Consider the following 14014-nt stretch of genomic DNA (forward strand, 5'->3'; position numbering starts at 1 on the left):
ACGTGTTCCTTCCAGACAAGCAGAGTCGGCACTCCTCTGTTATCTTACTCCGTGGTTTTATGCATATTAATTTCCAGGCCCACTTTTCAGCTTTCTGTGTCCAGTTCAGTAATCATGAGCTGTAATTCGTCCCCTCATTTACTCAAGGCAATGTCATCAGCAAATCGCAGGTTACTAAGATACTCTCCATTTACTCTTATCTCTAACTCTTTCCAATCCAGGAGCCCTGAAAACCTCCTGTAAACACGCGGTGAATAGCATTGGAGAGATTGTGTATCTCTGCCTTACACTCCCCTTTATTGGAATTCTGCTGCTTTCTTTATGGAGGATTATTGTAGGTGTGAATCCGCTGTAGATTTCTTCCAATATGTTCATGTAGGATTCGTTGATGCCCTGATTCCGTAGTGCCTGCATCACTGCTGATGTCTTGACCGAGTCAAACGCTTTCTCGTAATTTATGAAGGCTATGTACTGTGGTTGGTTGTACTATCGCCTGATTTATAGTATGACTATGGTCCTGTACGAAATTTTATTTGGTCTTTGGTTAATTGAATTCTGACGTCACCTCAATTCTATTATTTATAATATTTGTAAGAACTTCTAGAAAAAAAAACAGCAGATCGCCCTGTAATTTTTCAGGTCCTTTACATCTCCTTTCTTATGGATTAAGACGATGTTGGTGCTCTTCCAAGATTCTGGTACCCTTTTCGTAAAGAGACACGTCGTAGATAAGCTGGCAAGTTTTTCTAACATGATTTCTCTTCCATCTTTCAGCAGGTCTGTTGTTACCCTATTCTCACCAGCAACTTTGCCTCTTTGCATTCCTTCTTGAGCTTTCATTACTTTCCCTGTCGTTACTGGTAGGATGTCGAATTCCTCTAGAATATTGTTGCTTCTTACGACGACATTCTGGTTGTTTTGGCTTCTGTACAGCTCTCTATAGAACTCCTCCGCCACCTCAACTACCTTATTTATATTGCTTGTGACTTTGCCTTCCCTGTCTTTTAATGCATACAACCGATTTTTGCCTATACACAAGCTTGCCTTTGCAGCTTTCAGGCTTTTTTTTTGCTTTTTACCCTCTGTTCGATTCTGTCATACTAACCTTCTGATCTTGCCTAGGTTATGTCTATTGATTAACTTCGAAAGTCTTGCTAGCTCTATTTTGTCTGTTGCACTTGAGGATTGCATGGTTTGTCATCTCTTAACGCGATTTTTTGTCTCTTAGGATAGTTTGCCAGTGACTGTACTTCCGACTTCCATTGCACACACTTTGATGATAGTAGTAAGGTTATCATTCATGGTGTCTATGCGAACATCGGTCACCCTGTTTGGTGCTTGAATCTATTCTGAATAGAAACTTTGAATTCCTGTAATCGCTCTCACCACTAGCTCATTGACTGGCTTCTTGTGTATCAGTTTACGCCTGTGCTTTTTATTGTAATACCGATTATATGGACACTCTCGGCTGGATTTAAAGTTTTGCTACTGGTGTTGACGTCGGCGTCGCCGTCACTCACTGTATATGTATCTATATATACGATAATACAAGAAAGGAAAAAAAAAACAGAAAACACTCCTGCACACAGAATTTAACATGGGACCTCTGCATCGTGAAAGCGAGGTGTTAACCACTGATCCACCCTGGAGCACGTCCTTCAACGTTAAAACGGCAAGCTATCCACTTACTGCTGCTCACGAGCATCTCGGGGGGGAATTGTGTTTTCATCACTACCAGCAAGATGGTGCAACAAATGTGCGTTGCCACATCGCACGATCGTGCGCTCTAATATTTCACGCATGCTTTTCCCCGCTTAGAAAAAGGGAGCGACGCTCCCTCGTGTGCCCTTATATCCCATACGAGAAAAGGGGAGGATCGTACGTTTTCGCTGGCCTCTGGCTTTACCTGGAACGATTCTGCTGTAGTCACCAAGCGCACAAAAGTCACTGCAATCATTGGAGTCTCCGTTTGCGAAAAGCTCGCGCTTTTCAGACACAGTGAAGTAACAACTGAGACGCTTATTTGTGTGCATTTGTATCTATGAGTACGCTTCATGCGTCATTTGTGCGTGAGAAACGCAGGGCACATTTTAATCTACTTTTCATTCTGTGCGTGACCTTTCAATTTGCTGCTATCACGTTCATTGCTTTGCCATTGCGGCAAAGCTGTGACTTTTTTAGGTCTTGTTGAATTCGAGCTCTTACCGATCTATGGTCACTGCATTGGATCTTGCCAACTACTTCTACACCCTGTACATTGCCTGGGTGTGCAACAAAATGAAGTCTATTTTATTTTTAGCTTTGCCATTTGGACTCTACTATGCCCACTTAGGGATAGCTGGTTTTCTGTAGAAGGTATTCAAGATCCGTAGATTGTTATGTTCTGTGGACACTATTAACTCCCCTCTGGCATTCCTGGAGCCGATGCCATATTCTCCCTCTGCATGGTCTCCGGCCTGTCTTTTGCCTACTTTGACAATAAATTTGCCCATCAGAATAGTATACTGTGTCTGTACTTTAATAATTGCTGACTACGTCTTCATAGAAGCATTCAACTATATAATCATCATGGCTCGATGTAGGCGCATAGGCTTGTACCACCTTCATCTTGTACCTTTTGTTAAACTTTATTACGATAGTTGCCACCTTCTCACTGATGCTATAGTATTCCTCTATGTTGCCAGCAATATTCTTGTGTCTAAGAAACCCGACCCCTAGTTCTATTCTGTCAACTAATCCACAATAGCATAGGAGGTGTCCATTCTTCAGCACTGTATAAACCTCACGTGTCCTTACTTCGCTGAACTGTATTACATCCTATTTCACACCCTCTGATTCCTGGAATAGCGTAGCTCGACTAGCTTCAATGATAGCATTCTAGCATTAAACGTAGCCAATTTCACATTCCAATAGTGGCCTGTCTGGACCCAGAGATTCTTAGCACCCTCTGCTGTGTCACAGTTCTGACTGCCGCCTTGGACAGTTTGTTTGCAGCCGCTGGGAACTGAGAGGCGAGGGCTAATTGATAATTTCATGGAATATGGTGGCCAAGTACTGCACCAGGGGGCTAATTCTGCTCTGGTGAGGGAGTGCATATCCAGCAGGTGGTTGCCAGTGAGGCTGCACCTTAGACCATTTTTTTCTTTTTTGATGGTTGTCTCATCTAGCGTTATAATTGAATATATGGCTGAAAATTGTCCGGCACCGGCATTCGAACCATGGACCTCTTGCATGCTAGGCTGATGCGCTATTTCTTAGAAGGTATTCTATCACACTGTTTTAGCACTGTATAATACTACATAACTGCTTATCAGTCCTAAGCCATGTTTAACTGTGCTGGACAACCCAATTTACGTCCAGTTTTGCAAACTTAAGACATAGGAGGTCTTGAACCAGGCCAGTAAGATTGAGCACCCCGGCTCTGGGATAATGCAGGGCCGCTACTCTAATTCATGTGTGCCTCTTGCAGCTAGGCTCGTTAGACTGGGGCCGCTACCAGAGACTGTGGGAGCGCCTGTCCGCTGCCCAACGACGTGTTGCGGGCCTGGTGGGCGTCGACGAAGCATGCGTGGCCCGGGCGGCCGCGGGCCGAGCCCCACCTCCCGGTCGCCTCCTGGACGGTTGTCGCCGTTTCTACCTGGCGCTTGCCCTGGAGCTGCTGGCTTCTGAACGACCCCTGGCAGAGGTGGCCCGCATATTCGCTTGCCCTCGTGGCCTGCTCCAGTCGCTGCAACAAGGGGCAGCTACCTTTGCTGGTACGCTGTTTACTCTACAGTCGATAACGAGTCGATGCATTCGTACCTCTGTTCAGTGCTTGGCTGATTGTTTGTCTATTATAGAGGCATAATAGAATGTCTCTTGCACCTGGGTTGCACTGTGCAAATATTTGGAAGCTGTGGTGAGAAATCTTGTACATATTCAGTCTCTGGTTGGTTTTTGAAACCTTGGTGTAAGAACTAAAGCAGCCACTTAAATGCCAAATGTTTGATGACTGCAGCTGGCTTCTGGCTAAGTGTGTGAGCTGAAGCCAAAGCTTTTAAGATGAGATGCACTTCGAAAAAAATTTGCATTATTCTGTAGCCTAGGACAGTGATGTCACTCCGGAGGTCTAGAGAACGTGTATTGAAGGCTGAGCAACAGGGCTCTTAACAAGCGATTCGGTCGGGCTTGCTCGCCTGAGTGGAGTCATGTGTGGTCTGTTCCTTTCCTTAAGACCTACTAATACAAGCAAGAGGTAATATGTGGGCTTTCATGATGATTTCAAATATGTAATTACTAGTTTTTTAGTAAGTTCCCAAAAATGCATATGAAAAAAAAAAGCACTTTAGTGGCATAAGTGACAGCTCATCTATGTGGAAAGGATATGTTTTCAAGAGGATTTAGAGCTTGGCAATCATGGTTATTTTGAGCATGTGGCTTTAGTGAACTCATGCGAAATGCAATGGCAAGCAGCCATGGTGACAATTTCCAGGGTACTCTAGACACTGACAAGGTTCATGCGTGTCCTTAAAATCACTGAAAAGCTTTGAATTTGAAAAGTTCGTTTTCAAGGCTTTGAAAGGGCTAGAATTTTGCGAATCCTTGAAAATGCTTGAATTTCTGTTTATTTTTAATATAGACATTGTCGCATATTTCACAGCTCATTATTTGCGATGCCCGTAAATTCAGCAGGCATTATATGTAATTTGCCCATTATAAAAAAATTGAAAACATTAGTAGCTTCTGCACAGAACCAACACTGTGCACTTCGGGAAACTGAAGAAAGGCTGGAGCGGGAGGATGAGAAACAGAAAAAGGAATGTTGCATTGAGGAGGTGGTCGAAATGTTTTCAAAAAAGGAAAAGAAAATAGAAGCCGCTGTTAAGGAATAAACAGATACAGCCGACTCATGCGCAGAAAAATAAGAGACAATCGGTAACCTAACGTGCATCATCAAGTCAAACAGCCTTAAGAAGGCTGCAGAGACCAAAGAGCAGGAGATAGTGGATATTGGTCTGAAAATTCAGGAAAAGCTACAAGGCATTGCATAATAACTGTTCCTTAGTTGTTCCTACCTGTGTAAAAGTTTGTAACTTGTGTCATACTTCAAGTGATTATCTATGCAACTTTAAGAAAATATGATTGAAAATTGTCTAGAAAGAAAATGTCATTGGAGCCATGTTTTTGACGTCTGCTCCAGTGACGTTGCCCTTTTTTGATGAATTTCAGTTTTTTCAAGCTTTTATCCTCCCCTGACATTGGTTAATTGACTTTGTAACAGACAATGTGGTCCTTGAAAATGCGTATGCAAAGCCTTGAAAGCACTATAGAATTCTTGAATTCTTGTCATAGAAATGAGCGATAACCCTGAGTGAGCTCTTCAGGCTTTTAGTAGTCACCTTGTGCTCTTTAAGAGGGATTTCAACCTACTTTGTGTTTAGGTAATTACAATTTCCAGTTTGTTAGAGAAATTGAACTTCTGAAAACAAATAAAAACAAAAAAGTGTTTAATTTTACAAAAAAATGTGTTTTTTTACTGTGATGTTCTCTTAAGGGAACGCACTGGTCCTTTAAAGTGGTAAATCTTTAAAAATAAATTTTTCAGAATGCATTTTTGTAACACACAAGCATAACTGCTAGTACTGACAAACTTTTTCAAGTCTTAAATTGATATTTTAGCCATAACAGCAATTTATATTGTCACGATTAGTCACAAGTACTGGGGGATTTATTAAACAACCAGGTAGCAATCTCTAGGAGATGCGTCAGTCGTGGCTGGCTCTCCAGCAAAGAAGAAGCACGGGATCTTCTTTTTCCTCCAGATTGAGAGCCGCTCTTGCTGTCGACCCACTACGTGCTGGTGGCATTATCCCCCCTTCCAAAAAGAAAAAAAAAACAAGTCTCAAAAAGAGGAAAGAAAAGTACATAGCAGCACCGCAATGCTACTACATAGGCACGTGAAAAAGAAATTGGAAATTTGGATAAAGTGAAAGTAAAAATTGAAGAGCATGCAATATAAGAAACGTCAATGAACGAGAAAGCAAGTTCACACAAATGAACAAAAAACACAAAGAATGCTGTGCAGTAAAGGAAAAGTTACGAGCAACGCGCAATAAATGGTTTCATGTGCAACACATGAACGACGTCCAGCCTCAGTTGTGTCCTACTCTGTGCATGGGGTGTTGAGTTCGGAACCACTTCGTAGTTCATGTCACTGACGCGGCGTAACACTTTATATGGGCCAAAGTACCGGCTCAGTAATTTTTCACTAAGGCCACGGCGGCGGATGGGCGTCCGCACCCAAGTTTGATCTCCGGGGTTGTAAAACACTTCTTTGTGGCGGGTGTTATAGCGTCGTGCGTTTGCCTGTTGTTGCTGGCCGATGTGCAGTCGCGCGAGTTGCCGGGATTCCTCAGCACGCTCTGCGAATTCTTTGGCGTCAGTTGCCAACTCGTCTTCGTCTTGACACGGTAGCATAGAGTCTAGCATGGTCTGTACTTCGCGGCTGTAGAGAAGCCGAAATGGCGTGAATCGCGTGGTCTCTTGCACGGCGGTATTATACGCGAAGGTCACGTAAGGTAAGATCTGGTCCCATGTTTCGTGCTGTACATCGATGTACATTGAGATCATGTCTGCGAGGGTCTTATTCAGTCGCTCGGTAAGTCCGTTGGTTTGCGGGTGGTACGCAGTTGTCCTTCGGTGTCTGGTGTTGCTCAGTTTGAAAACTTCGTCCGTAAGCTGCGCCGTGAATGCCGTCCCTCTGTTCGTTATTACACTGGAAGGAGCACCGTGTCGTAACACGATGTGGCGCATAAAAAATTGTGCTACCTCAGCAGCCGTGGCTCGTGGGATCGCCTGCGTCTCAGCGTAGCGTGTCAAATAGTCGGTCGCGACGATCACCCATTTGTTGCTGTCCGCAGACAGGGGAAATGGCCCGAGAATGTCCATGCCGACTTGGTCGAATGGCATGCAGGGTGCTTCGATGGGCTGAAGCAAACCAGCTGGCTTAACAGATGGTTGCTTTCGGCGCTGACATTCCCGACAGCTCTTGACGTATTTCTTGATGCTTGCTGAAAGTCCTGGCCAATAGTACCTCTCGCTCACTCTAGCAAGTGCCCTTGAGTAGCCCAGATGACCGGATGTGGGTTCGTCATGGCAAGCGAAGAGGACGTCGTCTCGCATGTCTCGAGGAACCACCAGGAGGTAAGCACGGTTGTTCGAACGAGCGTTTTTCTTGTACAGCACACCGTCTCGCAGGCAGAACGACGTCAACGAGCGGGATAAATGACGTGGTATGATAGCTCCCTGGCCCTCTAAATGATCAATGATTGGACGAATCTCTGCGTCATCTCGCTGCCGTTTGCTCAAGTCTGATGCGCTAACAGCGCCCAGGAAGCCTTCGTCTTCCTCTGCTTCCTGACTGACGACATGAAGGGGTGCACGTGACTGTGTGTCAGCGTCTTCATGCTTACGGTCGGACTTATGGACGATGGTGACATCAGATTCCTGCAGCCGCAAGCTCCACCGTGCTAGCCGTCTTGAAGGGTCACGCAGGCTTGCCAACCAACAGAGCGCGTGATGGTCCGTCACTATCTTGAAGGGACGACCATTAAAGTACGGACGAAACTTGGTGATAGCCCACACGACTGCGAGGCACTCTTTCTCCGTAGTGGAATAATTCGCCTCGGCACGGAATAGAGAGCGGCTGGCGTAGGCTATGACTCTTTCGGTGTCCTCTTGACGCTGAACGAGCACTGCACCGAGCCCAATGTTACTAGCGCCGGTATGGACCTCGGTGTCAGCATCATCATCGAAATGAGCGAGAATGGGCGCTGATTGCATGCACTGTCGCAGCTCATCAAAAGCTGCTTGTTGCTCGCTTTCCCAGACAAACGGCATGTCGTGCCTTGTGAGACGAGTCAGAGGTTCTGCTATCTGTGAAAAGCCATGAATGAACCGGCGATAGTAGGCGCACAAACCAAGGAAGCGCCGGACGGCTTTCTTATCGACAGGAGCTGGTAATTCGGCAACAGCGGCAAGCTTGTCCGGATCGGGCCGGATTCCTTCGGTGCTAACTACATGTCCAAGAAATTTTAGTTCTTTATAGCCGAAGTGGCACTTCTGTGGCTTTAGTGTGAGGTCCACCGATCGAATAGCCTCCAGCAAGCTGGGCAGGCGGTGAAAGTGCTGCTCGAACGTGGTAGAGAAGACCACCACATCATCAAGGTAGACAAGACAAGTCTGCCACTTGAGCCCTGTGAAGACAGTGTCCGTCATTCGATGGAAAGTTGCCGGCGCTGAACACAAGCCAAAAGGGAGCACTCGAAATTGGTGTAGGCCGTCTGGAGTCACGAAGGCTGTTTTCTCACGGTCTCGCTGATCTACCTCGATTTTCCAATACCCGCTTTTGAGATAGAGAGAAGTGAAATAATGGGCACGACGAAGTCTATCCAGCGAATCGTCGATACGTGGCAGCGGATACACGTCCTTTTTGGTCACGTTGTTAAGCTTTCGGTAGTCGACGCAGCAGCGTAGCGACCCGTCCTTCTTTTTGACAAGTACGACTGGAGATGACCACGGGCTGTTAGATGGATCAATAATGCTATCGCCAAGCATCTCGCTGACTTGCGTACGTATCGCTTCACGTTTTTTAGCCGACACGCGGTAGGGGTTCTGGTATATCAGGCGTGCGTCCTCGTACGTGATGATGCTGTGTTGAGTGATAGACGTCTGGCGGATCTTTGAGCAACTTGTGAAGCAAGACCTGAACTCGAACAAGAGCGCTCGTAGCGCAATCTGGTTATCGGTGGACAGATCAGGATTGATGTCAATATTACTCATTGACGTGTCGGTGGTATCCACTAGTTCTGACGTGAGACAGTTGGTGACGTTTGCTACTTCGTGGGCAAACGCTATCGAAGTGCCACGGAACAGATGTCAATGCTCATTGCTAAAGTTGATTACAAGCAATTTAGATCGGCCTTCACGAAAGTGTATTACACTTCTAGCTACACAAATGCCTTGTTGCAGGAGGTGTTCTAAATTTGTCTCGGCCACCACATTGCCATCGCCCAAACCACAGCATGTTACGTCGACTAGAACACTTGCTCGTGGAGGAAGCGTCGCGCTCTGTTCAGTAATACGGAGTACGTCGACACACCTTCCGTCATCCTGCACGTTGATTGCTCGCTGGGCTGAGAACGTGACGCGGCGCTCTTGCAGATCAATGATAGCTCCATTTTCCTGTAGAAAGTCAACTCCCAGGATGACGTCACGGGAGCATTCGTGTAGAACGAGGCAGCTTGCTACGAATGTATACCCTTGGATCTGTACTTTAGTTGTGCAGGCACCCAGTGGAGTAACGACGTGGCCACCAGCTGTCCGAATCTGCGAGTTATGCCACGGCGTGACGACTTTCTTCAGCTGCGTTGTCAGTTTTCTCGCTCAGTATGGAATAGTCGGCGCCAGTGTCCACTAACGCATTAACTGCACAATCATCAATTGTCACTGCTATGTCGAGTGAAAGTTGGCCATCTTTTGCAGCAGTATGTGATGTCAAACCGGTTTCTGTACGGTTCTGCGTCAATAGGAGGTCTTCAGCGCTTCGACGTTCAGCGACCCCGCCCCCAGAGGTCGCTTGGGCTAGTTTTCCTGGCGGGGGCTGGGAGATCGTGTGGTAGAATACCGCTGGGGCGTTGATGAAAATCGCCTCGGTGATGTCGAGCGCCACTGGCGCCCGACAGACGGTGGTGCATGTTGCTGGGCGAGGTAGTTTTCGATTTCGCGCGGTCTCTGGCCGTAACGGGGTGGCGGTGAGTACGCAGAGAAGCCGCGAAGCCCAAGACGGCGATATGAGCACTGGCGGTACAAGTGATCAGCTTCTCCACAGTGAAAGCACAGAGGCCGGCGATCAGGTGTGCGCCAAACATCAGACTTCCGAGGAGACGTGTGCCGATCGTCGATGTACTGAACTGGTGGCACCGAACGATGGGCGACAGGAGCGCCAGGGACAAAGGGCAAGGGCGGTGGCGTGTACGTGCCTTCGTAGTACGGTATGTGCTGCGCTGACTGGAGTGCAACAGCAGGAACAGGATGGACGAGTAAAGGCGGCGATGCATCAGGGCGTTTCAAGGCTTCCGCGTAGGTTGTCTCACGGCGGTATTCAGCAGGAACTGGTGCAGCTATATCAGGAGGCAAGGTGTTCCGGAGGGCCTGGTGCAGCTCATCCTTGATCACAGTTGCAATAGAGCTAACCGTAGGATGAGTTGTTACACCAGCCTTTTGCAACTCTTCACATACTATATCACGGATGAGTTCACGTAGACGGTCGTTGCTGGTTCTAGTGGCGGTGAAAATGTCGGCAGTAGACATGCCACTGACTTGCCTGTCGTATTGGTTGGATCGCTGCTGCAGCATTTTTTCCATTGTCACGGCCTCGGAGAAGAACTCCGCGACCGTCTTCGGAGGGCTGCGTGCGAGGCCGGCAAAAAGCTGGTCCTTGACACCGCACATCAAGTGACGCACTTGTCCTCCGTCATTTTTGAATCGGCCCGTCAGAAGAGGCGCGTCATGTCTTCGACGTACGTGGTCACAGTTACGTTTGGCAACTGGACGCGGGCCAAAATAGCTCGTTCAGCTCGTTCTTGGCGATCAGAGCTGGCATAGGTTTGCAAAAGTCTACGAGAGAATTCGGGCCACGTCGTCAGCTGCTCCTCTCGGTTCTGATACCACGTACGTGCCCCGTCTTCGAGATAGAAATAGACACGACCCAGTTTCGCCACGTCGTCCCACTGATTCAAGGTGGCTACGCGCTCGAAGTCCGCCAACAAGTCCTCAACATCCTCGTGCTCCGTGCCATGGAACGTCGCCGGTGCCCATGGGTTTTCCAACGTTAGCGGTTCGACGTCGTGCTTCCCGCGCCTGTTGGCGAGGTTTGCACCGAAGCGCTGGTCATGTTTGTCGACGTGGTGGGAGCAGTATTGTCGATTTCCCGAGGCAATCCCCTGATTCGGCGGCTGGTCCGATGCATGGGAGTATTGATTGGCACTGGACTCGTATCACGGCTTCCTGGGGGGGTCTGCAGCATCCGTGAGACTACCCAGCACTTCCACCAGTTTGTCACGATTAGTCACAAGTACTGGGGGATTTATTAAACAACCGGGTAGCAATCTCTAGGACGATGCGTCAGTCGTGGCTGGCTCTCGAGCAGAAAAGAAGCACGCAATCTTCTTTTTCCTCCAGATTGAGAGCCGCTCTTGCTGTCGACCCACTACGTGCTGGTGGCAATATTACTGAAATCGCCTATATTCTAACTGGATGGATGGATGATGGATCAAAAGCTTTTATTGGGGCCCTGAAGGATTCCACCCCGTTTTATAGGGGTATGATCGTGGGCCGCTCCTACGTTGGGAAGGGGAGGCCCAGCCTCACCGCCGCATCGTGGGCCTTCTGGACAGCCTTGAGTTGTTGTATGAGAAACGGACTCGTGAGCATTAAATGAAAGGAGTTTGCAGAAAATTCTTCATTTTTTCTTTGTAAAGAGGGGCACCTCCAGAGCATGTGGTTAAAATCACTGCGATTCTGGCACTCCGGACAAAGTTCTGAAATATCGGAGTAATGACTGTAGGTTACGAGGCTAGGGCATGTTCCCGTCTGAAGCATGGGAAGAGAGATTGCTTGTGGCCTAGACAACTTTTCGTGTGGCAATGGAAAGGACCTACGGACTAATTGATAATGTTTCGTGATCTCGTTGAAGGTAGTCAAAATGTCCCTAAAATGAAGGCTGGGGGCTCACTCTTCTGTCTGAGAAGCACAAGTCCCAGCGCGGTAAGTGAGGCCTCGCTCCTTGGAGTGGGCTAGCTCGTTGACACTAGGAAGGCCACCGACCATCAAGCCAAGGTAAGCAGGCAACCAAATAATAGCGTGGTGGGTGAGTTCCTTGTGATCAAGAGTTTTCAAAACTTCCTTGCACACGGAACCAGAAGCAAAGGCCCTAGCAGCGGATTTAGAGTCCGTATAAATATTAGTCCTTTGTGGATCAAGGAGTGCTAGCGCAATGGCCATCTGTTCTGCTTTCTAAGAAGAAGTGGTTCGAACCGACGCCGAGGATAAAATCTGACCCTTAGCATCTACGGATACTAATGCAAAGCGAGCGGAAACGCCATACTGGGCGGCATCAACAAAGCATGAAACAGACGAGTGTTTGTGAGCTTGAGCTAAAAGAGAGGAGGCTCGAGCGACACGCCTCCCCACGTTGTACTGTGGATGCATATTTCGTGGAAGGGGGCACACTTTGATTCGAGAGCGTATATAATCATCGAGCGGCGTATTTTGCACTTCGAGCGTCAGGGGGTTGACTCCAGTGTCAATCAGAATCTTTCTCCCCGCTGGTGTGATCGAAAGTCTGGCAACCTGTGCCGTTTCTTGAGCCTCGGTAACTTCTTCAAGCGTGTTGTGGACTCCAAGTTTCATAAGGTTCTCAGTGCTTGTGCGCATAGGAATGCCAAGAACTTTCTTGATGCTTTTCCTTATGAGGATGTTTAATTTATTTCTTTCATGGAGTTGCCACCTGTGCATAGATGCGACATAGCTTATGTGGCTCATCAAGAATGCATGGAACAGTCTGAGGAGGTTGTGCTCTCGAAAACCACCCCGACTGGAAATGTGAAACCCTCTACAGACCGCCTCTTCTGGATGGGAACAAACATCGGCTCGATGACCTAGCTTTCCACAGGCATAACAGACATCCGTCTGTCGACGATACAGGGTGCAGCGAACCAAACCATTTTTACATATGAAGTAATTTGGAACTTTTAGTCCGTCAAAGAGGATGATCACCGTGGTGGAGTTCTTGATTATTTTCACTTGGAGTGCAGTCGGGTTCCTTGGGTGTACAATAAGTGAATAAAGTTGTTCTTGACCAATGCCCGCGTCAACACCCGTGATGATACCTTTGCAGGTGTCATCTGGGGCAGCACGGTAGGCACTAACATCAAAACTGCCAGTACCAAGAGTAATGGCAGTGATCTTGGAATACGCTCTGGCATTCCTCTTCACCGGAGTAACTGCGATGTTCTGCATCATATTCGGGCATACCACGTCTTCCGTGACTTCTTCCTCACTGAGCGCTGCAGCCACTGCGAGTGACTTAGTGAACTTAATTTGACTCATAGTTCTCATGTCCAGGCCATTTCTAGGTCTCACGAATGACTCGATGGTGATCTCTTGAAAGGTGAGGAAGTCTAGAAGCAGTGGTAAGACGTTTCTTCACCGCAGCTCGGGAGCGCTGAGGCAACCACGCGTCGCCGTGCATGGAGACACTTGCTTGCGTCTTGGTCCTGGGGGTATGCGTCCCACGAAGTTTACGTTTACTGGTAGCCACAGACCATCCAGAATCTTGAAGATCATCGGGAGTGATATCCTCCCTATCGACAGAGACTTGTATAGAAATTCCGTGTGTAGAGCGCTGAAACACCCTTCCGAGAAGGGCCGGCGGCCGCTCCGCCGTAGCCTCAGCCTAGCGCGCTCAGCTGAGCAGATGGGCAACCAGAAGAGTCTCGAAAAAGGGTCAAAAAGCTCACCCACAGTGAAATACTTGGTATCGATGTAGTACGTGCGGTTTTATGCGTCGACTGGCATCAAAAGACACTCACAAATGCACAAAAAACTGTCCAAAAACATTTTCGAACGTGGAGCCGATGTTTTCACATCCACGCGAGACGGCGTCCCCCTGGTGGCCTTCTAACTGGAAGAAAAAAAAAAAAAAAACTGGCAGCATATCCACGGAGTGAATGATGGAGAGTGGGGCGAAGCATTTGTTTTTTCATTCTTTCTTGCTTCTGTCCGTCCATGCATCCGTCTGTGTGACCGTCCATGCGTCCATCCGCCCGTCCGTGCGTGCGTCTGTTCGTGTGTCCGTCCCTGCGTTCGTCCATGCATACGCCCCTGCTCTCGTTCATGCGTCCATCCATGCATCTGTCTGTGTGTCCGTTTGTCCATCTATTCAACACTCCAAGTACCACCATCTCGCATCTTT

General features: G+C 47.9%; 1 protein-coding gene across 1 annotated transcript in view; it reads left to right on the top strand.

The window, feature by feature from the left end:
- The window catches only part of LOC119168700 (DNA polymerase theta-like), a 323110-nt gene that overhangs the window by 126546 nt on the left and 182550 nt on the right, over positions 1-14014 (top strand). The window contains exon 14 of the mRNA XM_075867640.1: positions 3470-3755. Within this exon, the coding sequence (XP_075723755.1) occupies positions 3470-3755 (286 nt within the window). The remainder of the gene's footprint in view (positions 1-3469; positions 3756-14014) is intronic.

This window comes from Rhipicephalus microplus, chromosome 6 (genome assembly GCF_043290135.1).
Source record: "Rhipicephalus microplus isolate Deutch F79 chromosome 6, USDA_Rmic, whole genome shotgun sequence".
Classification (NCBI taxonomy): Eukaryota; Metazoa; Arthropoda; class Arachnida; order Ixodida; family Ixodidae; genus Rhipicephalus; species Rhipicephalus microplus.